This window comes from Vicugna pacos, chromosome 34 (genome assembly GCF_048564905.1).
Source record: "Vicugna pacos chromosome 34, VicPac4, whole genome shotgun sequence".
Lineage (NCBI taxonomy): Eukaryota > Metazoa > Chordata > Mammalia > Artiodactyla > Camelidae > Vicugna > Vicugna pacos.
Genome location: NC_133020.1, coordinates 19859488 through 19886975, shown reverse-complemented (window position 1 = coordinate 19886975; position 27488 = coordinate 19859488). Strand labels below are relative to the sequence as shown.

Sequence of the window (27488 nt, the reverse complement as noted above, 5' to 3'; positions counted from 1 at the left end):
TTTTACCAGTTCCCAGGTGGTTCCAGCTGAGAACTACTGTATGGTTTCCTAGTTAACAGGGCTCAGAGTGTCTCATCCCCCAGCAGGCTGGACCCCAAGGTCACACCCAATCCCTGGCCCCCGGCCTGGAGGCTCCTGATGGCTCGGGACTGAACGCCCTCCCTTCCCCCTCTGTGTCAGGGTGCTGGCTTCGGCAGGTTTCACGTCCTTCAGGGGGCGTCCTGCTAGGGACCTGCTGCTCTTTAGGAAACGATCTTTCCTCTGGACAGGAGTCAAAGCTGCCCAAGGCCGGGACGGTCACCGAAGGGAGGATGGGAGGGACGAGGGCAGCAGGTCTGGGTCCCAGCGCTGGCTGTGTCCTTGACTGAGCGTGAGACTGGGCCAGACAGGATGGTCACCGGAGGGAGGACGGGAGGGACGAGAGCAGCAGGTCTGGGTCCCAGCCCCGGCTGTGTCCTTGACCGGGCGTGCCACTGAGCTAGACCCTCTGGAAGTTTCAGTTTCTTCATTTGTAAAACGACCGGATGGGAAGCTCTGAGGTCCCTCCATGTGGGTGACACGTCCTTGTTGGTACCAGGGATGACCATCCACCAATACGCCTCCAGCAAGAGGGCCAGAGGCTGATGGCTTCCGACAAGCCATTTGGAGACGCCAGGTCAGCGGAAAGGCCAGGGGAAGAGGCGCTGAGGGAGGCCTGACTGGGGCTGGAGCCAAATGACCCCGGTGAGCTGTTCTAACGGCTATTTGCATGGAGCTGATTCAACAGTATTTGGCTCTTTGCAGAAACTGGGTTGGTTTCTTGTGGAATATTAAGTAAATTTTTCAAAACCATAGCCTGTAGCCAATTAGCCAGAACCCCGAGCAGTGGGTGTCGCGGGCCTTCCTGCCAGCGGGGACACAGGCAGGCCGGGAGGGGCGGCCAGGTCACCCAGGCCGTGTAATTTTAGGAACTCCCACTTATAGGAAGGAAACACGTGGGGAGGATACGGTCTGAGCGGCCACACACGCGAGGTCCCGAGAGACCTCAGGCTGCGGACCCGCTGGGAAGCGGGCAGAGTGGGCAAGTCACTGCAGGGCTTCTGAGCAGCCACCTCGGGCCTCCGCCTGGACCACCTCCCTGCCGAGGCCCCAGGCAGACCGGCTGTGCACCCCGCTCAGGTGGGAGCCTGTTCCCCAGCAGCACAGACAGGCAGGACGCCCTGGTTACCGCGGGGGTCCCGTGACTTAGGCATCTCAGGAAGGGGCCCCTCAGGTGTTCTTTCTCAGACGACCTGCCTCAGGAGGCGGGCAGAGGCCACGTTCGGTGGGACGACAACGCACAAAGCGAAGGCTTCTACCCTCAGCCTGGGAGCGAGCAGACGCCCTCCCCCCAGGCCCTCCCCAGGAATCCAGCACGGTTCTGCGATGCCCTCAAGCCACCCGGCTCCCCTGGCTGGGCGAGTCTTCCATCGTCGCTGGCTCCCAGCTTGGCCATGTACTCTTTAGGGGGTCCCAGGGACTCCCTGCAGGTCGAGCCCCACGGGCGGCCACCGGAGGGGCGCGGCCCCAGGGCAGGACCGAGCCTCCGGCGCAGAGGCTGCCGCTCCCGGCAAGGGACCCGCTGCTTCGCTGGTGCTCCCGCAGTCTGCACAGCTCCTGGGAGGCTGGGAACGTTTTGATTATTAACACAGTCAAGCAGCTAATTAAAATAATAAATTAGAGAACAACACCGCAGGGGAGACGGGGCTGCAGGGACTTCTGCAGGAAACGGGGCCAGGGCGGGGGAGGTAGAGCATTTCCGAGCCGGCCACGTAGGAAGCCTGGGTCACAGTTTCTTTTTAGGGTCATGAAAGTGTTGGCATTTTGGGTTCCTGACCCAGAGCTACATCCAAGGGAATTCAGCGAGACGGTCAGGACCAGCCCTGGGCTGGCAGAACTTCCTGGTGGGGGTGCGGTGGGAGTCAGGGAGAGGGTGGCGGTGGACAACGAGGGGTCAGGCGCGGGCCGAGCGGAGTTTAGATACAGGATGGGGACGTGTCTCGTGATGCTACTTAAGCTTTGCTTGTATTGTTCACACTCCGCGTGTCTGGGCTGCCCACACCATCCAAACGCCCTAATCCGCGTTCGCCCCTGGCCCCTGGGGACATTCTGGATTCCAAGGAAGCATCAGAGCGGTGGGCCCGAGGCTGGGATTATGAGTCAGTGGTCTCTGGAGACAGGAAGAATGCCGGACTTAGAGTCAGAAAACGCAGAAGTGACACAGAACCCTGCCGATCGCCTCAGCTTACGTCTCGGCATCTACGAAACAGGAGGGACGACCGTCTCGGATCTTCATTGGTTGTAGATCACTGTGGGGTGCGAGACGATCTAGGCCCCTCAGAGTGCTGTGGTGGCCGCTGGGGGAGACCTGAGTCCTGCCCACCCTGGGGTGGGGGTGGGGCCGCCCCCACCCCCCTGCTCTGGGGTTTTCAGACTTTGATGTAGCCATTTAGGGCTGTGAGGCCAACCTGGTGGTCGTAACCTGCACTAAAAATCAGCGAAACAAAATCACCACAGAAAAGAAGAGAAACATGAGAGAGCATCGCACACAGTAAGGGAAGGCTTAGCTCTGTGAACGGTGCTTCCTGTAAGCGTTTCTTTTGCCTCCCCGTATTTCTGCCCCGGGTCATGATCCCCAAAGTCTTCAAGCCAGAGCTACGGACAAAGCCGTTAGGGTGACGGACTCCCCTTAGTGTAACCATAATAGCTACGCAGAACAGCTTAGCACCAGAGGTGCCAGGAACTGTGCAAAATGTTTTTCTAAATATTAATCTTTAACTCTGATAGGTTTTGACACCCCCATTTAACGTATGACCAAAGTGAGGGCTCAGCGAGATGGAGTGACCCGCCCGGCGTGTTCGCCCGCTCTGGTCACCGCAGTAAACACCACCGCTGGGCGGCGTCAAAAACAGACGTTTGTTTCTATTTCTCACAGTCTGGAGGCTGGATGCCCCCCAGTAAGGTGTGGCTGGTTCGGTTTTGGGGAGGACCTTCCTGGCTTGCAGGCGGCTGTCTCCTGTGTCCTCACACGGCCTTTCCTCTGGGCATGCTTCCAGAGAGCTTGCTCTTCCTCCACTGGTGAACCCAGCAGTCCTGTCGGATCAGGACCCCTCCCGTACGACCTCATTTAATCTTAGTTACCTCCTAACCGCCCTGTCTCCAAATACAGTCACACTGGGGGTTAGAGCTTCAACACAGGCATCTTAGTGGGTCATAACGCAGCCCACCCCTAAGGTTCCATGGCAGATAGACAATGGGGTCTGAATTTGAACCTGAACTTGAGCCCAAGTCTCTCCTACGTGCTCTGATGCCTCACTAGTTAATCCAAAGACACTGGGAATGTGCAGGACTCAGTGCTGGAGGCAACGGAGCCTGACGGCCAAGCACACTGGCTTAGGGGTCAGAGAGAGGTGGACTCCAGCTCTGGGATTTGGGGCAAATGGCTCCCCCTCTGTACCATGGGGCTCTAATAGAGCCGATCACAGTCTCAGGTCACTGGGAGGACTACACAGGGTGATGTCAACCCAATAAAAAATGGGCAGAAGACCTAAACAGACATTTCTCCAATGAAGACATCCAGATGGCCAACAGGCACATGAACAGATGCTCAACATCGCTGATTATCAGAGAAATGCAGACCAAAACTACAATGACTCACTCTGGTCAGAAGGACCATCTTCAAAAAGTCTACACATAATAAATGCTGGAGAGGATGTGGAGAAAAAGGAACCCTCCTACACTGTTGCTGGGAATGTAAATTGGTGCAACCACTATGGAGAACGGTATGGAGATTCCTTAAAAAATCAAAAACAGAGTTACTGTATGATCCAGCAATCCCATTCCTGGGCACATATCTGGAGAAAACTCTAATTTGAAAAGACACATGCACCCCGGTGTTCACAGTAGCACTATTTACAGTAGGCAAGACACGGAAGCAACCTAAGTTTTGACAGATGACTGGATAAAGAAGATGCAGTATATACATGCAATGGAATACTACTCAGCCATAAAAAAGAATGAAATAATGCCATTTGCAACAACATGGATGGACCTAGAGATTATTATACTAAATGAAGTAAGTCAGACAGAGAAAGACAAATATTATATCATAACACTCGTATGTGAAATCTAACAAAAAACACAAATAAGCTTATTTATAAGCCAAAAATAGACTCACAGACATAGAAAACAAACTATGGTTACCAAAGGAAAAAGGAGGGGAGGAACAGGTTAGGAGTTTGAGATTAGCAGACACACACTACTATATATAAAACGAATAAACAAGGACCTGCTGCACAGCACAGGGAGCTATATTCAGTGTCTTGTAATAATCTATAGTGGAAAATAATCTGAAAAAGAATATATATACATACGTATAACTGAATCACTCTGCTGTACACCTGAAACTCACACAACATTATAAATCAGCTATACGTCCAGAAAAATTCTCTAACAATACACACACAGGATGATGTACGTGGAAGCACAGCCCAGAGGAGGCCGACAGCAGTCAGTGCCGTGCTGGCTGGAGTTTTGTCCACAGACGTGTTCCGCGCCCGACAGCAGTGCTTGACGCTCAGCGTGTGCTTCATACACGTCGCGGAACGAGGTTTTCAGTTACTGTTGACCAGTGAGCCTGGGTGTCAGTGCCAGCTCTGCCCGTCACCACGACAAGACCTTGGGCGGGACTCTTGAGCCGGGTGAGGCGGCTCCCGCCCGTGACCTGAGGATGAGGATGCTGTGGCCACCCGGGTGGAGAGCTGTTAGTGTCCTCACCCCCGGGCCCTGTGAACGGGGCCTTATTTGGAAAGAGGATCCTCACGGATGTAACCAGTTACGATGAGGCGTTAGGGCGGGTCCTCGTCAATGTGAGCGGGTCCTTTTAAGAAGGAGAAAACGCCACGTAAAGACAGAGACATGCAGGAAAGACAGCGTGTGGTGACAGAGCTGGGGCTGGAGCGACGCAGCCGCAGGCCGGGGCTGCGGGGTTGGCGCCACCCCAGACACTCGGATGTGGCATGGAAGGGGCCACCCCGAGTCTCAGCGGGAGCACGGCCCTGCTGACCCTGGACTCCGGTCTTTTGCCTCCAGAGCTGCGAGACCAGACATTTTGGTTGAGATCCAGGCATTTTAATTTTCTTAGTTACATTTTTCAGCATTTTAGAGATGACCTGGCGTGGGTACGTAGGATGTTTATGGTCAGGAAAAACACATCTCTTCTTAAAAAACAAATCCTCCGCTCAGAAAGAATCCTTAAACCCCGCTGGATGCACCTCTGAGGACGGACACTCGTCACACCCACTGAGCTCGTCAGCCCGGCTTCGTTATCTCCATCGACACGGCCTCACTGTTCCAGGAAGCGCTTGCCCAGGAAGGAAAAGTTGCAAATAAAGTAAGTTTATTGCTCGTTTCAGGAACTTTCCAAAAAGCATTTAAGCAAACATCAAGCTGTCCAGCTTTCGAACAGACAGCACCAGATGAGTGTCCAGTGTCCAAGGCTCTTCGAGGCCCCTGCCTTGCTGTGTCCACCAGCCTCGAAGTGCCGCGCCTGGCCCTGCCCAGGACGCAGCGGAGGCATCAGTCTTGAACGAAAGACTCTGAAAACGCAGGCCCGGCCCATCTTCCCTCTGCCTTCAGAAGCTGCCAGCCGCGCGTCCCTGGCCCCGGCAGGCAGGAACCAGCGGGTTGATCTGGTGACATCTCTACTTCTAATATTTCCAACATACTGCATTTATTGAACGCCTTCTGTGTGCAGAGACTGAATTAAGCACTTCACATACACCATTTCAGGGCATCTGCTAAACACACTATTTTTCAAAAAATTTTATTATTTTTTTCCTTGGGCTTTCTTTTTAGCGGGGAGGTAATTAGGTTTATTTATTTATTTAGTTTTTGTTTGTTTGTCTTTTTTATCTATTTATTTAATGGAGGTACTGGGGATCGAACCCAGGACCTCCTGCATGCCAAGCACACACTCACCACTGGGGTATATACCCTCCCCGATAAACACACCATTAAAAGATAAACTGAGGCACAGTAAAAATCTCACATTGATTTGCGCAAAACTCAGTGGGAGTCAGGCAGCATCCAATTCAGCAGATGACAAAGGCCTCTGAGAGTCGTACCAAATGCAAGACTTTCACGGGCAGAGGGGAGCGCGAACAAGGAAGTGGCATTAGGCAGAAAAGCAGGCTGGTCATTGCAGAGTTACTTTCCTCCAGCTGGGGACACAGGCTCGCCAGGTGAGTGTGCTGCCTGTGGTCCCGTGACGGGTAACCAGCTGGGCCGGTCCGGCGACCCCAGCACCTGCACTCGGCACTCGGCGGCCTCTCCAAACTCAGTGAGGACGGGAGACAAGACACACACATTCCAGCTTCTGCCTGTTTTGGGGGAGCTGAGGGTATTCTGCTCCCAGTTACCCTGACAATTGCCTCAAGGGGACAGACTCCTCTCCTCCTGGGCGACCTGGCCGGGCAGTCTCCTGAGGGGACTCGCTACAGAGACCTTTCTCGAAGCACAGAGGCAGCCCGGGTGCCCCCAGGACTTGGCGTTTCTCTGCCTCAAGCCTGGAGAATGTGAACCATGGGAGGCAAATGGGCTTCAGAGGAAACCAACAGTTATTTCCGGCCGTCACATGTCCCACCAGGCGTTGGAGCCGCAAATCAGCAGGGGAGGGCGAGCTGGACTCTGCGTACTGGGCGGACATGGAGCTGGAGGACGCCGCGCGGTACCAGGGGCTCCATGCCAGCCTGCCTCGTCCTTCGTTCCCCCTCAGGAGCAACTGTACACATTAGCTTTAAAGTGGGCAGAATTTGCCCCTGGGTGGTCTTTGATTTGGAAAAAACCCACCCCAGAGCAGTGACTCACAGAAAACAAGGATGGCTTGACGCATGAGGTGCCAGCAGAGGGGGTGGGAGGCGCCCTACGAGCTCACTTACCCAGAAGAAGAAGTTAAAGACAAAGAGTAAGTACTTCAGGTAGACGGTCAGCCAGTCGTCCGGCTCGGCCTTGCACTGGGCCATAGTGGCTGGGCCTGCAGGGAAGACACACGTGTGGTCAGGGGTCGGCGGAGGTGGCCCGCCTGCTCACGCCAGGCTCCTCGGTCAGGTGCCCTCCAGGGGCCTCACCCGCCTGTCTGGGCTCTGAGGCTGTGGGCATGCAGCCTGGAGCAGAGAGCAGGGAAATGCCAAGGCCACTGGACGCACGCCGGAGCTGGCCTGGGCCGAACTTTCTAGACCTGTGGATCATGGTTTGGCCCTTTTGACGCAGGTCTAACCCGCAAGTCTCCCTACCGACCTCGTGTTGTCCTGTCGTGTCCTCATTCTCTCCCGTCTCATCGGGGCTGCAGGGCGCAAGCTCACGGGTCCTGCTCACACTCACAGTCACACACACACACACACACACACACACACACGCTCGGAGGAGCTGCCCTGCAGTGGAATCAACTGAACAGGACCTCCGCGCCCAGCGGAGGCAAGAGCCCAAACCAGAGCATCCACGCTGGAAAGGACCCAACGACCCCCCAGGCCACCCTACCCGTCCCGGGCACCTCGGCTTTCCAAGGGAGGACGCGGGTCGGCAGGCCGAGTGGTTTGGCAGAGGAAGACAAGCGCTCTGGGGTCTGGCCCCCGGGGTCACACCCTGATCCGTCTCAGGGCCCGTGGGAACCTGGGTGAGTTATGTGACCACCCCTCCTCGGTGTCCTCACCTGTGCCGGGGAGAATGATGACGCCCACGTGGCGGGGTTGCTCTGAAGATTACATGGGATGATGTGCGCGAGGCGCGGCCCATGGCCCCTGGCACGGGGCAGGGGCGCAACACCGCTGACTACCATTATTACATGTGGCGAGGATTAGAACCCAGACCTCCAGCCCTAAAACTTCCAGGCTTTGCCCAGAACCCGGTTCGCTCTCCTCGTCCTGACCCCCGCTGGCGGGCTCTCTGGGAACCGCGCCTCAGCGGGATGAGAAGGTGAAGGCTCACGGTGCCGGGGATCCTGCCTGCGTCTCAGTAAATCCCGACGCAGCCTCTGTGGTCTCTTCTTTCCCGGGCCTCCTCGGCCCCGGGCACCTGCTCACACGCTCTGACACTCATGTGCAGCTGCTCGTGAAGGAATCGGCCCCTTAGGGGGACCCCTTTTATTCCAGAGCCAGAGCAACGGGCGACCTTGGTTTGGCCCCCCTCCAGCTCCTCCCCACCCCCGACACCCCCCACCGCCCGGCCCCTGCCCCCACGGCTGGTGCCTTCGCCCAGATGACTCCCTCCTGAGCCACGCTCTGCCTTTTATTTCCAGCTCAGGGGCTCCGAGACAGGGAGAGAGAAAGAGAGAAAAGAGGAGGTGGCTGTCTTCCTTGGGATTTCTATTTGTAGACCTCAAAGAAGGTAATTTAAGACTTTTAGTCTCCTTGTTAAAAAAAGACAAAACCCATTTTTCTCTGATTTAGTCTGAGAGGTAGGGTGGGGGAAAAGCACAGAAAGGAGAAAAAAGGAAGCCTATGAAAAAGAGTAAAAAACGGTGATACATGAGGTTGGCCAGGCGACGAGCTGGGAGCTCTCACAGGGTCACCGTGCAGGAGGCCCTGACAAGGGACCCTCTGGGCCACCAGGGCCACTGGCAGGTAGACCGCGGGCTGGAGCCCAGCCTCTCCTGTCTGCATCCTCCTCTCCCTCTGCCTGGCCGTCCCCTCCCAACCGGGGCCCCCTGGACTCAGGCACCAGAACCTTCTCTAGACCTGCAAACCAAGGAGTCGGGACCCTCTGGAGGAAACTATTTTTGAAAGAGTTCAGGCAGGTGACAGGATTTAACAAAAAGAAACACATTTCTAGTGGTAAAGTTGCAGCCATCAGTGGCAGAGAAGGCAGACCACGGGGTTCTGTGGAGTGTCAGGGTCAGCGCAAACCTCTGGGCTCAAGTTCATTCAACCTTTTGCAGGAGAAAGGAGGAAATTAACACACGTCTGAGTGAAGACGTACATTTTGAAATGACTTCTCTCAAGTCACATGACTAACTGGCGGTAGCAGTTTCCCATCCAGCCTGCTCAGGGCTCCTTACGTGGAGCCCTGCCAGCCGTGGGGCCCTATGTGAGGGGGGACAGAGGCCCGAAAGAAGTGTCAGAACCAGCTGAGAGCCAGGTGCCTGGACGTGAAACCCAGCCTTGTCACTTTCTGGCTTTGTGACCTTAGGCAAGCTATTTAACCTCTCTGTGCAGCTAATGCACACTGAGCGTTTATTATGTGCCAAGCACAGGACTAAATGCTTTACATGTGTAATCTTGTTCCATGTTCCCAACAGCCCTATGAAGTAAGGTTGTTCCCATCTTACAAGATAAGGAAACTGAGGCTTTGACAGGTTAACCTGTCCATGTCACAAAGCAAGGAAGTGCAAAGCCAGAACAGGGTGAGCTGCTTCTGACTCGGCCCCAGCTCTTACCCACCAGGACCAGAGCTGCCAGGGGGAGGAGGGAGGGGAGGACGGAGACTGCTGGCTTCGCTAATACCGGTTCTCCCCGCTGCCTCAGGACCGGAACCCTGCACTGTGGTTGGGCACGTGGCCACCCGCAGGCGACACTTCCCAGCCTCCTTCCCGCCTGGTGCAGCCCGGACTTACTGCTGTCAAATGGTATGTAAGCGGAAGGCGTGTATGTAACTTCTTAAGGTACCATTTTTGCGGTGTATGCTTTGCGTGTGTTTGAGAAGCTCTATGTGTCCATTAGGTCACACGTGCTAACATCTATGTCCCTACTGATTCTGTGCCTGCTTGTTCTACTGTCTATTGAAAGAGGCATATCAGACCCCCACTAAGACGGTGGATTTGTGTATCCATCCTTTAACTCTGCTCACTTTGCTTCATATATTTTGCAGCTACTTTATGGAGTGCATATCGATTTGGAGTTGTGATATCCTGGTGGATCGATGTCTCCATCATTAATAAATGTCATTCTTTATCTCTAATAATCAGAAATATCCTTAAAGTGAGGAAAGGCACGGCTCTCTTCACCCTCTCCTTCATCTAGTTGGTTGGAATGCTGATGTAATGTCTGGAGCTCAAGCAGCCAGTTTTAGCCATGAGCTGCAAACCATGGGTTGAAAAGGGCAGAGCAATCCACTCGAAGAGCCTGGATCTCAGATGATTTTGGAGCTGCCATACCATCCTTGGGATACTCACGTCTGGAATTAGTTTATATGAGGGAACAGCAAACTTCTTTCAGGTACATGTTTGAATATTCTATTACCCATAGCTAACTTCACCCTGGTATGGAGGCAGTGGTGGGTACAAAGGTGTGTGAGAGCATGGTGAGCAGGGGCACCACAGATCGGGCAGCGAGACGGGACAGTGATGCTGGGCAGTGGCCACTGAGCTCTGCTAACCACAGGCTCCATCACTAAAATGTTCTGAGCACACTCTGTACGTACGTATGTTTACTTATAAATTCTAGTCATGTGCTATAGTCAATATATATAGTAAATGTCATCAATGCTTAATTTTGCTTTTTTTTAAAAGCACCACCTACCCCTTAGTTCAGTAAGCACCACTTCCCACCGCTGGGTTCTTGGCGAACAAGAGGCCATGCCTGCATGATGGTCAAAAATAGTTGGAGAGGAACAAAAAGTTTAAGTGGTTTAATGTGTAACTGAATTTAGGCTTCAAATGAAACCTGGCTGCCAAGCCTGCACGTGTGGTCCTTCTCGGTCCTCTCCGCCCTCTTTATTTATTTTCCACGTGCCCTGCCTATTCCCCGTGGGCGGACAGTCCCTCTGCAGTCAGAAAAGGGAGGTTCCCTCAGGCCTCTGAACGGGACGGCTGGTAGGAGCCGGCACATCCCTGGCTCAGCCCCTTGGAGAACTGAGGAAGCAGAGCCCCAGGGGTGGGGTGGGGATCACACTGTGGCTGAAGTCACACTACAGATTAGCGGCAGGACAGGGAGCTGGCTTCCTGTCTCCATGGCTACCGACAGGACTTTGACTGGCTGATCATCACCATTCACTACATGCACTGAACTGACTGCTGCGTGTGCATGCGTTAACGTCATGTTGAAAACAGCCCTCCGAGAGGATTACTACCCCTTTGGCAGGAGAGGAAACTGAAGCGCAGACCCAGGAAGTGGAGAGAGAGCTGAAGAGGGGAAGTGGACGTTTACTTTTCTCTGGGCAGTTCTGGTTTTGGCCTCTTGTAACTTCTCCCAGCTCGGTGGCCTCTGGGTTGAAGCTAAGAATGAATGGCTCTTCCCTGGGCAGAGACCCCAGGTGAGGGCTGCGAGGGTTGGCAGGGCCAGTGGTCCCTGATCCTGGCAGGATTCTGGGCTGGGTGTGCCGTGGGGGCTGTCACCGCCAGGACAGCAAATGCTTGGGGACCCGCTGGGGGCAACACGCTCTTCTCCCGGGTCCTCCATCTCGCTGACGCTGTGCTGGCCTGGGGCCTCTGCGTCACCGCCGGCTTGTTCTTGACATCATGGCTGTGGCTGTGTGCAGGTAAACGGATGTAGGCAACTCTTCTGCACCAACCTTACGTTCGATTGTTACCTATGGTGTCACGTGGATGGTGCTGGAGGTGGAACTTGAATTAAAATCCTAGCGCTAAGAACGCTCAGTCTCTATGGCTGGAGACACGTGTTTTCCTAAGTTCGGGACTGTTTTTCCCTTCTTTGCAAGTGCCGACACGTGTCCAGCGGATGAGTCAGGGCTGTGCTCACAACCCGAGGCGGGTGGTTCGGTCGCACACGGGTCTCTGGAGGTGCTGCCTGCAGGCGAATGTCGCTCTTCTCTGTTTTTTCTGGGTCCTTTTTAAGCCATCTCAGTCTGACCCATGAAGTGGGGACTTGCCTACTGCTCGCGGCAAGAATCACTGAAGAAACAAAAGCAGTGCTGGTGGCAGGTTAGAAGATCGCGGTGTGAACACCCGCTGCCACCGACAGCAGCGCGACCCGGGCCAGCCACGTGGCCGCCTGAGCCTAGCTTCCTCCCCCGTGGAGTGGAGCTGATGCCGGCCCAGCGTGGTCTCCCCCGTGGGGTGGGTGTGAGGACCAAACGGGACGACGAATTCACTAGAACTGTGTGTTCTGTGATTTTACAGCCTCAGTGCCCTGCCAGGGTGAAGGCATTACCACAACCAACTCCCTAAGAGGTCCCTGAAGGCAGGACAAGGTGTGGGTAGCCCTGCAGAGTACGTCAACCAGAGGGCAGGGTCTGAAAGCTGGGGGTGCAGGCTCATGGCCTCTGAGCCCAAGCCCACCCGCCCACTAGCAGACTCCACCTCGACGGCCGTGACAGGAGGCCCCATCCCCAGGTGGCCGGGAAGAACCCACCCGCAGAAGATCAAGACCTTCCTTTAACAAAGTGGATTGCTTCAGACGGGACAGTCATTTTAAAAGGCGGGGGATTCAAATATCAATAACATTTAACTACGGCTAATACTGTGATCAGCCTCAAAATCATAAGAACCTATCAGCTAACCAGCGGTGGACGGAGGCAGGCGAAGAGTGACAGAGGATCACAGGACGTCGTCAGAAGGGCTTCACGGGGTCTTTACTGAGGTCATCCCAGACATGGTGCAGCTGACACAGGAAAGAGCCCCCTTAGGTTTCTATGCACCCCATTTAGGTATGAATCTGTAAAACACATACTCAGACATTACTTTTCCCAGTCTTCTCTTCCTTTTCATCACTCACCAGCATCTCCCTTTCTAAACTCTGTTTCACCCCAATGTGTCCCTAAATTGCAATCTGTGCGTCGCCTCCTGCTGGGTGGGTTATCTGAAAGGCTTCCAAACCCTCTTACGCTGATCATCTGAAATTCTCCAGCGCGGAAGGACGTTTTGCTTGAAAGCGCAGCAAAACCTTCTTAGAAAAACTTTTTTTTTTAACATTTTCTCCAAAAAGATATAGTTGAATGTTGTCACTCATTTGTGTTTTACAGTGAACTTGTTGTATCAGATGCTTTCCTATTTTTCCAAACTTTTAGAATTCAAGTTTAATAAACATACAGCGAAGTGCAGAGATGCTAAGTAAGCCTACGAGAGCCTAACGATGACTGGTTTTTGAAGAGAGCATGTGCATGTTAAGGCTATGGATTTCCCTCTGAGCACTGCTTTGGCTGCTTTCCGCACACTCAGTTTGTCATATTTTCGCTATTCATTTCAAAAGTATTCTCTACTCCCTACTGCAGTATCTTTTTTTGATCCAAATTTGTATGTGTGTTGCTTGATTTTTCAAATATTTTGAGGATGTTGTAGTCGTGCTTTCGTTGCTGATTTCTGGCTTGACTCTATCGTGGCTGGAGAACGTGGTCTGAGTGATTTCAGTCCTTTGAAATTTGTTGAGACTTTACGATCCAGAAAATCTTTCTTTCAGTGGGAGGGGGGCTCCAAGGCAGGGCAGCAGCAGGTGGGGCAGGTACCAAGCCCAGGCAGGTGCGCAGACACCTGGGGCTGATGCGCCTGACCACCCCCCACCCCATGAATCCTTTTAAACATACAAGGTTAACTGCACCCTTTAGGTAGATGACCTCCCCTTTTTCTAGAGCATGAGAAGTGCGTTAAAAAGTTCAGCTTGACTCACAAGGTGGCCGAGACTGCTGGCGTCTACCGCCTCCCCTTGTAACGCAGGTGTAGCTGGGACACGGCCACCTCCGCGGGCGCCGCCTCTCCCGACCCTCCCTGCGGCCACATCTGGCCGTGCGGCAGTTTTTGACAAAGGAACGTGAGTGGGTGGAAATGCTACTTCCAGGCCTGGACCTTAAAATATTCCCCCGGCACATCTCCACACTCTTCTCCCTTCCCAAGACCAGGGCCGCGGGCGTGCCTGAAACCGGCTTCCACTGTGCGGCCGAGGCCAGCACCTCAGGGCCTCAGAGCAGCGGCTGTCTAGCTCAGAGGCCATCGAGTCACCTGCAGGGCTTTTGCAAACACAGGTAGCTGGGCCCCGCCCCCAGGGCCCCACCTGGTCTGAGGAGGTGCCTGAGAATTTGCATTTCCTACAAGCTTGGGGGAGACGCTGGTGCTCCTGGCTGGCCTGGCCACTGTCAGTCCCAGCTAGCAGCCCAGGCTGCCCACCTGGATGGGCAGGTGGACCAGGCCAGGGCAGCAGAGGGGCCGATGGCGAGACGCGAGACCCTATACCCACCCAAGAGAATCACTGCCTCTCTGAACTAAGAGCACGGGTTTTACTTCAGTTACTCCAGGTCTCAAAAAGCCCTTTAAAAGGAACAATGCATTGCCGTCACATGCACTTACTGATCCCACTAAAATCAGCTTAATTACAGAGAAGAGAACAGTCTATAGTTTTTCCCACACTCAGAGGGGGAGCTGTATGGTAACCCCTGGCCTCCTTGGATGAGTGGAGCTGTGCGTCCCCCCTAGAAAGAGCTTTTCTTCTCATCGCCCACCTGGAGGCATGTGCCTTGGCCCCTGTCCGGGGGACTGTCTGGCCATCACCCCCAGGGAAGGCTGGCGCTCCGCACCAGGGGCACTTGGTCGGGGAGAGTGTGTGCTCCTGGTCCCCAGGCAAGGGACGGGCACCGAGGGTGGTCCTTTCCCATGACCCCCAAAGAAAAGGATGCTAGGAGGGTCCGCTAATGGATGCGGTGAGAGTTCACAGAGACTTCAGCAGGCAAGGAGCTAACACAGGATGTCCCTCGCTACCTGCCAGCACTTAGGCAAGTCACTGCCCCGCTTTGTCTCTTTATCTGCACAAGGAGGAAGCTGGTGTTCTGGCAGGTGAAACGGTCTTTCAAGTACATTTGTGTGCAGAACCTCTACATATAAAACAGATGAAGCGTGGCCTCTCCAGCCGAAGGGGTGTGTTAATTCCCGCCCCCCCATCCAAGCCCACCTGATCGCTGCGTCCCCTCCCCACGCGCCTCAAAGCCAGAGCCACAGAGAAGCCCGGCCCCAGCGCGCTGCGTGTGGCGCTGCTGTGAACATTCAAGGGCACGTTTTTGTTTGGACGCCCGTTTTCAAGTCCCTTGGGTGATGCCTAGGAGTGGCACTCCGGGTGATACCCCGACTCCACGTTTAACTGAAGAGCCGCCAAAGTCTTCCAAAGCCCCATTTCACTTTCTGACCCTGGGCGCGCGGGCCTGGCCCCGGGGTGGCAGAAGCCCCCGCTCGCGGCCCGAGGGTGCAGTGTCCGGCCTCTCCGAGGTGAGCTCGCTGGGCACTTGCACAGATGACGGCTGCAGTGAGGACAGTGGGGGTGGGCTCTCAGGGTAACTAAGAGGTCAGCACCCTTAGGACGCCCCCTTCACAGAGGAGGAAACGCGCTCAAGGACGTGCGACAGCCTTGCCTGAGATACAGATGCACGCCTCCTCCAGCCCCCGAGCTGCCCTGGAGGGGCCTTCCGGGCTCCGCCCCCACCTGCTGCCCGGGCTCCCGGTGCCTGCCGCCCGGAGACACGCTCTAGCTTAGTTCCTGCCAGGCCAGCTCCCGAGGCGCAGCTGCTCCCAGTTTCTGCCGCCACATCGGCTTCTCTGATTCCCGCCCAGCACCTCCGCCCTGCTCTGTGCCCTTGGCTTGCGCCTGGGGACACTAGGGCAGCGAGGTGTCCCCAGCAGAGGGCAGCCTCTCCGGGATGGTCCACAGCTGCAGCCCCTGTGTGTTTGGCCGGGCAATTTCCAAGAACTGCTTGGGAAGCCTCGCCGGTTGGAGCCTGCGGAGGACACCGGGAGCACCCTGGAGGAGGTCCTCGGGCAGCTAGTAAACCAGCCCGGGGGCAGGTGGGAGGGGCTTCTCTCCTCCCCCACCCCAGGCTAGGAGGGAGCTGGGGTAGGGGGTGAACGGCACCTCGGGCTTGGTGCTCTGAGGTTTGGTTTGGGCTGTCACATACATGGAGGGAAAATTAGTATCGCCCTGACTGGCTGAGTGACCTTGGGCAGGTCATCTAAGGACCTGAGCCAGTTTCTCCCTCAGCCCAGTGGGAGTAAGACGGTGAGGACCCCCGAGAAAGTGACCATGAAGGCCAGCAAGCACGGTTGCCGGGCAGCCTGCCCCTACCCCCACCCATCACACCAGCAGCGCCTCCACTGAGGGGCGATGTGAGTCTGAATGCCTGTGGCTCTTCGGGACCAGCCAGGCTGAGGGGGGGTGCTCTGGGGGAGCAGGCGCTCTCCCACACAAGCCTTAGTTTCGGTGCATATTACTTCGGCTTACGGACATTCCTGCTCCCGGGAATCAGAAAGGCACAGACGCACCCTCCCAGGCACCAGGAAACGAACAAAAGAAAAAAAAGGTCCAAACGACACAAAAACTCATCTCCAGTCCCAGAGAGGAGGATTGGGACAATTTCTCATTTGCTTTCAAAATAGTGCCCGTCCTGTTTCTGGAGCAGGTACCGCGGCTGAGCAGTAAGCAAGCCTCAAAGACCACTCCTTCCAAGGAGCTGTAACTTGGAGGCCCCTGAAACTGCATGAGAAAACGTTACCATTGCTGTGCTGAGGTTCCACAGGTTTCAGCACATCCCCAGAGGGGTTTCTGACTTCCCGCCACCAAAAGGTCAAGGTTCCTGTTTTGAGCAGACACAGACAAGGCCGGACAGTGACCTCCCCAGGGAAAGGCTGTGTGTCAGGGATAGCAGGCTCAGAGACCACACGGGCCCCAAGGACGCCGGCGGAGGCAGAGCTGGGGAGGGAAGCAGGGGTTCTGGGTCTCCAGAGCCCCGTTCAGCTTGCTTTCTGCCTCGGCACACGGACTGACAGATCTGTGCTTGTGCGTGCAAGGCTCGTGCATCCAACTCTAAATCCCCGTCTTCACTCTGGGACTTGCATGTAAATCTGTTAGGTCTTAAGTCCAGGAGATGATGTAATTTATTGAACAGAGTTTGGAAACTGCTAAGCTCCCTGATAAATAAACCATGTTTCTTCATCCCAGATCTGGGAAAACACATTTTCTAGGGACTTATAAACCCTCCTTGGAAAGTGCTAGAATTTTCTCCCTGCAGGAGAGCCAAGCACACAGAAACTTGTCTTTTTCGAGATACTTGACCTTTCTGGGCAAGGAAACAATGTACTCGCATGGCAACTAACCAGCAACCCCCGCAATGTTACCCTAATTCCTTGCAAAAAAGAACTTTAGTTCCACGAGTTACAGAGGGAGGATGTTATAGAAACGGACTTGGCATCAGAACATTGTTCACATGGGCTCTCTCATCGGGGACTCATCGCACCACCGCCAGGATCATCGCTACCCATTGCTCCCAAGGCCTGGAGAGCTGTCTGCATGTCCCAGGTCTAGGAGACGGAGGAGGGGCTTGGAAGTCAGTCTGCTCCCCTGTGTTGGCCGGGGAGACCCAGAGGGTGGGTGCCTTTTCTCCATTCTCACAGGGGGAGTCTGAGAAGAGCTGGGACTCAAGGCCAGTGCTCCTGGTTTGGCGGGGGAGCAGCGGTGCCGAGCGACAACGCTGCCCACAGGCACGATCCTGAGCTCCCGTGGCCTCTGGTTGAAACCAGGCCCAGCAACACCAGGGCATCAGGAGGTACCAAGCATCCAGCGCTTTGGAATGCGAACGCTAAGAGAACGCCTCATTACTACTGATGGCGGTGATAATGGGAAGTACGTAAAATTTATCTATCGATTTGGCTGCTAATTTCCAAAGTGAGGAAGGAAGGATTTAAGGACCCAGCCAGCTCTGCGGGTAGCAACTGCATTCCTGACCACCCAGATGGTATCTTTATCTCTGGTTGCCCACGTGCCTCCAGTCCTTGAATTCTTTCTAAGATGGTATATCAACAATCCAGCCTGTGGAGAGGGTGGGCTCACAGCCTTCCACGGACACTGAGGACACTGGGCAAGGCTTGGGAGAGCAGGGAGTAATTGCTTTACACGTCTTTAGGCTCACCTGCTTAGATTTACTGAGATGCTATGTGAATCCTGACCATGGGCAAGCTCCATCCCCACCGATTCTGAGGCCAGACATCCCCCGGGTTGAATCTCAGCAGTGCCGTCTGTTCGTTCTGGGATTTGGGGAAAGTCTTTAACCTCTCTGTGCCTCAACATTCACAGTGATAAAATGGGATAACAGTGCTGTGATGACTACAGGAGAGAATGTATGTTAAAACATCACACAGTGCCCGGCACACGGCAGGCCATCATAGGTTCTCATTCCTAGGACATTCCTCAAAATGCCCCACATGCTACGTCATTGGAGGGCCAGCAATGGTGGCAAAGGACCCTGTGGGGCTCTGTCCTCACGTGAAGGTCGGTTGGGAGAACAGAGTTCATCCTCAGTTATGACGTGAAGGTCAGCAACACAGCTTTCCGACTTCCCAGACGCATATATTGTTTATTTTAATTATTTCAGGATAGTCCAGAAGTGTGCTTAAGCACTATTTACAATAGCCAAGACATGGAAGCAACCTAAATGCCCATCAACACATGACTGGATAAGGAAACTGTGGTATATGTATACAATGGAATACTACGCAGCCATAAAAAGAATAAAATAATGCCATTTGCAGCAACATGGACGGACCTGGAGATGGTCATACTAAGTGAAGTAAGCCAGAAAGAGAAAGAAAAATACCACATGATATCACTTACATGTGAAATCTTAAAAAAAAATGACACAAATGAACTTATTTACAAAACAAAATCAGACTCAGACATAGAAAACAAACTTACGGTTACTGGGGGAAAGAGGGAGGGGAGGGATAAATTAGGAGTTCAGGATTTACAGATACAAACTACTATATATAAAATAGATAAACAACAAGGTCTTATTGTACAGCACAGGGAACTATATTCAGTATCTTGTAGTAACTTACAGTGAAAAAGAACATGAAAAGGAATAGACATGTGTATGTATAACTGAATCACTTTGCTGTGCACCAGAAAGTAACACAACATTGTAAATGGAGTATACTTCAATAAAAAATAATAAAATTCTTAAAAAAGGAAGAAGTGAGCTTAAATCCCTGCATTTACCAGATGGGCAATTTCTATAAGTTAATATAGTAAAAGGGATAACACATACTTAGTCATGAAAAATAGAGCCCAAAGCTAAAACTCAAACTTTAAGGAGGCATTCACTGTTGCTGTTGGCAGTGGTCTTCTAGTCCCAAGTTCTGCTTCCTGCACCTCATTTCACCTCCCAGGCCCTTGGTTGGTGTAAAATGACAATCACGGTTATGTCCAGCCCTGAAATAACCTTCGAGGCCCCGCTGTCCCCCCAGCCCTGCCGGCTTCCTCCTGCCATGCCCCGCCAGCCACTTAACTGTCCGTGACATCTGCCTGCAAACGAGCAGGTCTAGGTTTGAAAGGCCAAGCCTTAGCGCGATGGTCTCAAACTTGAGGGATCAGAATCCCCTGGAGGGCTCGTTAGAGCACAGTTTCCTCCCCCCACCCCCCAGGTCCCTGAGCTGGCAGGTCTGGTGAAACCTGGAATTTTGCATCTCTAACCGGCTGGAGGACTTGATGCCACAGGTCCTGGACCTCACTTTGAGAACTTTTGAACCTTAGCTGCACCAGAACCACCGGAGGGGTTTTTTAAACCCCACGCCCAGGCTGCACCCCAGGTGAGTTCAGCTGGGGTCTCAGAGGGAGGAACAGCTGGTTCGGAGGCTAAGCTTCCTCCAGCCACCGTGCCCGGGGTGCGCTGAGTTGTCAGCCGTCACAGGCTGGGTCTGATGCTTAGGGCTCCGCAAACTGCTTTTGCACACGACCAGCCAGCGAGGGTTTCAGGCTTTGCAGGCCTCTGGCCTCTGCCGTCTTCTTTGTGTTGTTTGTTTCAACCCTTTAAACATGTAAAAATCCTCCTCACAGGTCATCCAGAAACAGCTTGCAGACCCCTGGAGAACAGCCAGTCCTGGAACTAGTGAATCTAAGGGCGGAAGCACTATTCACAGCGAGCATGAGTCACACCGTCAGGTAAAACCAAGGTAGAACGCAGCCCCGTCAAAGGACCCGAGGGCGCGGCGCGGCGGGCTCATCCCGCTCATCTTCCACGTGCTGTCACCATGGTTTTCTCCAACCCAGTTTTCCTTCCTACGTTAAAAATGTTCCCTACTGTGCAGCACAGGGAACATTGTTCAATTCCCTGTGGAAAGAAACGCCCATCATGAAAAAGAACGTGAAAAGGAACACACATGTGCACCTGAACTGCATACATGTGTATGTATAACCTAACATATATATGTAACCGAAGCTGCACACCGGAAGTTAACACAACATTGTAAATCGACTATATTTCAATAAAATTTTTTTTTAAAAAGGGGACAGGGGAGGCTTCCTTCCACGCTCCTCAGTTCGCGGTACCAGCACTTGCTTCCTAGTTTGCTTGGAACTTCCCGTCCTCAGCGATCTGCTCAGCACTCCCAGAAAGTGCTAATTGCCTCCTGAGTATTTTGTTCTCTCCTGGCGCCTCAAGTCCTAACTTCCTGCCCCACCCTCTCTCCCCCGAAGAGAGAGAGCAGTTTATTTCTTCTGGAGTCAAACTCCTGGCTTCCCTCAGCCTCTGTGTGCAAATCACACCCCGCAGTGCAGTGTGGAGGCACGTGGCACCTGCAGGCGCTCCCCCCCTTCCCTCTAGCCCCCGGGAGCACGGCTGCCGTGGTCCCTGAGCTGCTCCCTTCCCATCCCAACCGGCCTTTTTGGCTCCACGGTAAGAACCATTGCGCCCAGAGCAGCTGGGGGTTTCTCTGCATGGGCCTCAGAGCTCCGAGAGAGGCTTTTTGCTTTTCAGTCTTTTCCAGACCTCAGACAAAATGGACAACACCCACCTCCACCCCAGTCCTTTGCTCTTTGCCCCTGAGCCTTTAAAACCCACTAGAACCTGTGAGTGAATGACCTAAGTGGACTTTTAAAACATGCAAATGATTTGAAGCAGAAGGGTGGAGACCTGGGAAGGAAACGGCAGCCTCCAGCGTTTTCCAAAGACAGAAATCACTAATGTGGCATCCAGGGCACCTGACCGGCTCACCCATTTAAAGCATTAGATCTGCCCTAACCGGCCACCATCCAAAAAATGTGACCCCCACGAGCGAGTCAGTGTTGAGGCCCTCACTGGCTTCAGGGGCCAGAAACCTGTGCAGCCTCACAGGGCCCCGCGTCTGGCTTAGTGCTCGGCCGTCCCATCTCGGATGCTTAATATTTACCTCTGAACTTGTGTTTTGCAAGTGACGTCCCATGGGATGGTGGGCATGTGAGTGGAGGAGTGTACGGGCCAGCCTCATGTGACCTGGCGTTCCCAGCGCCCCAGGAGCACGGAATTCCAGGGCGTCCTTGACGCCTGGAGCCCAGAGAGCCTCAGAGCGAGTACAGGGGAGGGGTTATGTCCAGGACAGAGCCCGGGAGGCCAGGCTCTCTGCTGCAACCAGGGCTCGGCTACAAAGCGATGCAGTCTAAGAAACACGACCAGCGTAGGAACCTGTGATACCCCGTCCTTTCCTATTTCTGCTGCTTCCTGCTGCGTGAACAGCTTACACCAAAAATGATGACAGAAGCAAAGAAAACACTGGCACGCGGAGTTTCTCTTCCTTTCTGCCCCTCCTTTGCCATTAGGCCCGAGGTGGAGTGTGCTGAAGAGTGTGTGTGTCAGGAAAGGAACAAGAACAGCTGAGTTAGCTCTGTGCACCCTGTCCCCCCAGACGGACGAGAACCAAATACACGTGCACGTTCGAGCTGTGACGTGGGAACTGTGTCATTCTGGTGATTCCACTTCTGCATTCGATGCTCTGCTTGCAAATTTTACATTTAAAGCTGGCACTGCCCGATGTAAAGGTGAACTGTAAAATTCATGCAAATGTTTACAATTTCAATTTTTCTTTACTTACAATGTCATCAAAAAGCAAGTTAAAAAAAAAAACCAAATTATCAAGACAAGTCAAGAAAGGGGTCATGGAAGAAGGGAAAAAACTTTGTATTTTAGTACCTTTAACAGGACTTTCTCCTGCTTTTTGAACTAAGGGCCCCGAGCGAGGGGTTTTTTTTTCCTTGAGGCACAGTTTTAGGGATGCCTGATAAATCCTTCCTGAAATATCCACCCACTGGACATTTGCTGAACTCCGACTGTTTGCCCAGCTTTGTGCTCGTTGCCAGAAATAGAAAGTCAATAAATGTAACTGCCCTCCTCAAGTGGTGGGGGGGAACAGGATTTTGAAACCAGGGTTTGCGACACTGTTGCCCAAATGTCAGACACCTGGAGGGGCTTGGGAGAGAGAAACCCCTTTGCAACATTTCAAGGAGGTCGGGCCTTTACCTTCAAAGATGCTGCCAAGTCCAGCTGCCACCCAACACGATCAACCAGGATAGATGATACTTTCTTATTAAAATTTTGCACTCTGTGCCAGATCTCAGACAAACTGCATGGCCCCAGCTCATTCTCATCTTTTGTTCTTTTCTTTTCTGAGCCCTTTAAAGCTCTTAACTGAATCTGTTAGTAAATGACAGAAGCTGATTTTTTTTTAAAAAAATGTAAATGATACAAAGCAGACAGGTGGGCCCTGGATAATGCAGTCCCTTACAGTTTTATGGTCTTTGGTTAATTTTTTCCGATGAAGAAACACACTGTCATTTATACTAAAGTTTGGATGCTAAAATAACTTTCAAAGCATGAGGTCCGGGTTTAAAAAAAAGAGGAGGAATCCGTCACTCAGGACAAGGGTGAGAACCACCTCTGGTCACCCTCCACTAACCATCAGAGAGGCACCTGCCTCATGATCTCGGCAGACCAGGCACCCGGCACAGCAACTTCCCCGCTAACATTTCCTGAGCCTCTGTAACCCTCTCGGGTCTTGAATTCTTGGTATTTGACAGCAAGGCTCCTTAAGCCTTTAAGAAGGGCCACCTGTGCACCCCAGGGGGTGGGGGCAGTGAACACTGGACGAGAGACTCTGGCCAGAGGGGGCAAGGGGCAGGACTGGCCTCAGGGGTAACCGGGAAGAGGCCGAGTGCCTCCCCAGTATGAAGGGGAGACAGCTGCACGGCCCTCACCTCCAGCAAGCCCTTCTCGCTGTGAACCTTTCCCCAAACTGTTCACTGCTGTCCGCGGACACGTGGGCACTCCGGGCCCCTCCGCTGAGCATCGCCTCCACGCTTGCCTTGGGCACCCGAACTCAGACCAGGCATAAGAGACCATCCCTTAGGTGTCCAGGGCTTAGTGAGGTCACAGAGACGCTGGACGTCCGCCGGGCCCTCTGCCCTCACCGGCACTTCCCTGATCCTTCTGGATCCTTCTCTGGGCTCCAGCTGTGGCCTGGGTGAGGCCCCCGCCCCCACTCCCCACAGTCTGCACTCAGCTGTTCCCCCCTCTCCTCCTGGGACTTAATTTCATCTCCTTCACCACTAGACGCCCGGAGGTCGGGGCCGGGGCTTTGTGGATTTCTCGGGCCTGGAGGGTCAAGGCTTCTGGTGAACGTGTGGATGTCGATCCCGATCCCCGGGCCCCTCGCCTCCCTCCACCACCTCTGTGGGCTCTGTCCTCTGCCTGTGCTGTCTTGGAGGTTACAAACCTCATGGACCCGGGAGCCCACAAGAGTCTGCCCAGCAGGGACACGTACAAGAAGCAAGGTCAACGGTCAAAGGGATGAACAGACAGCTCTGTCTGCACTCGGGTCCCTTCTCCCCATTTCTCTCCAGTCTCCCTCCTCAACCAGCCATCTGAAACACTCCCCGGAACAGCTCAACCTCCTTCCCCACCCCATCACTGATGCCCCGCTCCCAGGGCTCAGCAAAGGTGACGGTTAACCTGCATTTTGTGCCCAAAACCGGGCACAGCACTGGACTTGGGAGTCACCCCACCATTCACAAATGAATTTATAGGAAGAGACAAATGGGGGATGTTTTCCATGGAGCTGACATGGCTGCTTAAATATCCACCGAGGCCTCTGGGCTCAGGAATTGCTCAGAGAGAAGGGCCAACTCCTCAAGAAAAACCCAGCTGAGCAAACTCCCGGGTGAGACCCACACAGGCAGTCTGCCCGGGACACACCCGAGGCAGGACGATGACAGACGGGCGGCTCTCCAGTCCCAGCGTGCGTCCTATCCTCTCTGCAGTGTCCACTGTGTCCTCCTGGTCCAGAGCCCCGGACTCCCACTGCTGTACTGCATGCAAAACCACTTTCACATTAACCCTGACCCCAAACTCAGGAAATCGAAGCAGTTGCAACAAAATCACTACATGAGGAATCCCATGGCCAAGCAGAGACGCCGGGTGGGGCGACGGCGCTGAGGGTCTGAGCCACGGCCTTCGGTCCCCTCCGAGGGCCGGGGGTGTGCTACTCCCGGCCCCAGGACTGTTATTTCAACTTGGAGTAGAAAAGGCCCCATCGCCTTCTGACACAATAGTTTTCTAGTTTTATTTTGGTGGGAGGGCCATTTCTTGAAACAAAGTCCTACCTAGAAGGCAGTCTGCAGTTCAGATCAGCCTCGAGCTGGGGGTGCGCGGAGCCCAGGGGCCTGCCTGTGGGGCCGCTCCCCCTAAAAGCTCCCGGGACCACAGTCTGAAAGACACACACCCATCCCCCTTAATTGGTGATTCGCCCACAGACACAGCCTTTCTGGAGCAGCCACTAGCTTCCAGGCGCCGTGAGCCCGCAGGCAACAGGACAAGGAGTCCTCTCTACCACGAGGCTCTCGGTGTGGCTGGTACAGCAGAGAGAGGTTCAGACGGCGCAGAGTGCTCTGAAGGGAACCGATCAGGGCGATGTGACCGAGGCTGGGAGGCAGCTACTTTAGATAAGGGGTCACTTCCTCCGTGAGGACGGGTAACGTGAGCCGAGATCAGAACGATCATCTGGAAAGATGCTGCTTTTAAGCAATGAGGAAACAGACGCAGAGAGGTGAAGGGCCTCTCCCCAGGTCATGCGGTGGGCAGGGAGCCAAGCTGGACCTCATCCGGGTTTCCAGGCTCCCCGGGCCAGGGCACCTTACTTTTGCAGTATTTACTGAACAGCTCCTACTACAGGCCAAGAAGCCTTGGTGACAGGTGACACCCAAGAGTGACAAATCACAGTCGTGTCTCAAAGTCTGGGGCTACAGGACTCTGGACACCCTCCTTGGCCTCCTCCGAAGGAACAGTGTTGGTCCGGGGGGCTGGAGGCTCTGTCACCAGGAGACAGAACCCTGAGGGTGACAGCCCAGGCTGGTGACCTAGGACAGAGCGCTTCCTCCTCTCCCATCTCCAGGCTGCGAACTGCAGAAGATGCCCCAGGCAGCTGCCAGTGGTGGCACAAGAAGAAAATCCAGCCGGCGGGTGTGAAGGTCCCGGCTCAGCTGGCGGAGGCGCTCGGCACAGCCCCGCTGCTCCAGGGCTACGATTTAAAGACCAGCCAAGCCGGCTCCTCTTGTGCTGCTGGACGGCCCACACAGGCCTGCACACACCTCACCCACCAGGGATGGAGACCTGGTCCCGGGCAGACGCTCCTTTCTCTGGACGGCCCTGGGGAGCAGCAGGAAGACAGCTCCTTCCACAACCTGCAGACCAGGCCCCCGAAGCGCCCCCCAAAGCCCTGACTTGGCGCCGTGGGCCCAGCATTGCCCCTTTGCTTTGGGAGACCTCCTGCTGTCAAAGCACTTTCCTGGGGGTGAGCTAGTGGGAGCCCCAGGCACCTCACGAGGCAAGCAGGACAGGTTGCTCGTCCTATGTTGCACACAAGGCAGCTGAGCCCCAGAATGACAGGCACAGGTACACCACTACCATCCTAGTGGCCACCACCAGGTTCAGACTCAAACCCGGTCTCCAGGCTCCAACTGCAGCGTCTTTCATTATCATCCCGTTGCCCGCAGCCTAAACACAGACCATCCACTCTGGCCTAACAGCACCCAGTCCTCTCCCCACGCTTCCACCTGCCCTCAGCACGAGGGGCATTTCCAGAAGCTGCCTTTTCTGTCCGTGCCCCCCTGCCTCACCATGTGTGCCCACGTGCCCAGACCACCAGCACAGACTTGGCAACCGAGACCCAGGCTGAGGGGCTCCCCGGAGCCCCGCCTCCTTCATGTCTTACAGCCAAGTCACGCGTGTGCACACACGCTGGTGAAAACAACGCACCCCAGAACCTTCCACACCTTCCGTCCCTGTGTGCCACGCCAGACAACTGCACGCACGGGAACCCGCAGGAAACACAGGTGACAGGGCCCGCAGGGCTGGGTCCCCACGAACACACAGATGCACCGTGGGACTCGTGGGCAACCCTGCACAGGCAGACAGATCCGCCCAGAACAGTCCTGTGCCTGCAGCAGACACGCCAGCTGCCAGCGCTGAGCAAACCCTGGGGCACGGAGCCCAGGACTGTCCGGTTCTAGCCAGCGCGGCTCTGGAGCTGCCACCTCCAGCCTGTGGTAAGAGCCAGGCACCAGGAGTCGGGGTGGACAAAGAGAATGACGTCTGGAGGAGGCACAGCCGCGCGCTGAGAGCCGCAGCTCCCGCCCCAGACACAGCGGACCCCGAGGACAGTTGTGGACACAGCACCCCGGCGCGCGGGCGCCTCCCTCCTGCCCCCACCCTCACCCAAGTCCTGCCCCTGCCCGCCAGGCCCGCGCCCCGGCTCCGGCTCCAGCTCCGGGGCCCCGCGGGACCCGGAGCGGCCGCCGGGCCCCCTCGCGCGCCCCCGCCCGCACTTACCCGCCGCCGGCACCGAGGGTGGGTGTGGGGGGCCTGGCAGGGCCCGCGGGTCCGAGGCAGCGAGCGCTCAGCCCCGCGCTCGGCACTTCCTGCGGCCGCGCCCCGCCTCCCGAGCGCCCACCCCCGCGCCCCTCCAATGCCCGGGCTGCTTCTCCCGCCTCCGCCGCCGGCGTCCTGTCTTTGTTTGCGGTTGGCTTTTTTTTTTTTTTCGTTCAGAGCGCACAGAGTGAATCAAGCTGGAGTTTGGGCAGCGGTGCGGTGGCCCGGGGGTCCCTGCGAGGAGGGGGAATGGGTCGGGCGGCTTGCAGACCCCCACCCGGACGTCTCCCTGCTCTCGCTACCCCCAGGGGAGCCCTTGGTGGGGCGGGAAACTAGCAGGATCCGCGGAGAAGTTGGCGGTGGGGGTGCCCAGGGACGCCAGGCACAAGCCGGTCTGATCATAAGAGCTTCGCCTGTGCCCCCCCGCCTACACACACAAGGAAGACCCATGGCCGCCCTGCTCCTCTGGAAGCCCTGCGGGCCGGCAGCTTTCCGTTCCCTGGGCCCAGGGAGAGTCAAGTTTTCTTCCTGGACTGGAGAGAAGAGGAAGAGTGGACAGACCCCACCTATCCTGTCCTGCCCTGTGAGACGGCAGGTGCGGAGCTGCGGGAGCTGGGTCTAACCCATGGCGCAAGACAGGCTCCATTACTTCCCAAAGCCGTGAAAGCCTGAGCTTATCCAGCCACTGTCTTTGGAAACTTGGCCACAGCGAGCCTGGTTACACATTTACCAGGTTGCTGGGCCGGGGAAGCCACTGGACGCAGGGAGAGCTGACAGGACCCCCCAACTGTGAAGGGGGAGCAGAGGGGAGGTGGGGTGGGGGTCTCAGAAGGCGGGAGTTGCTGTAGTTCTCGTGGAGGAAAACCTGAAATGGGGGGAGACTGGGA

General features: G+C 55.0%; 1 protein-coding gene across 1 annotated transcript in view; it reads right to left on the bottom strand.

Moving 5' to 3' along the window:
- The window catches only part of TSPAN11 (tetraspanin 11), a 48757-nt gene extending 22058 nt beyond the window's left edge, over positions 1 to 26699 (bottom strand). The window contains exons 1-2 of the mRNA XM_072954835.1: positions 26563 to 26699; positions 6957 to 7051 (exon numbers count right to left, since the gene is read on the bottom strand). Coding sequence (XP_072810936.1) covers positions 6957 to 7040 — 84 coding nt within the window. The 5' untranslated portion in view covers positions 7041 to 7051; positions 26563 to 26699. The remainder of the gene's footprint in view (positions 1 to 6956; positions 7052 to 26562) is intronic.
- Positions 26700 to 27488: the final 789 nt, after the last annotated feature.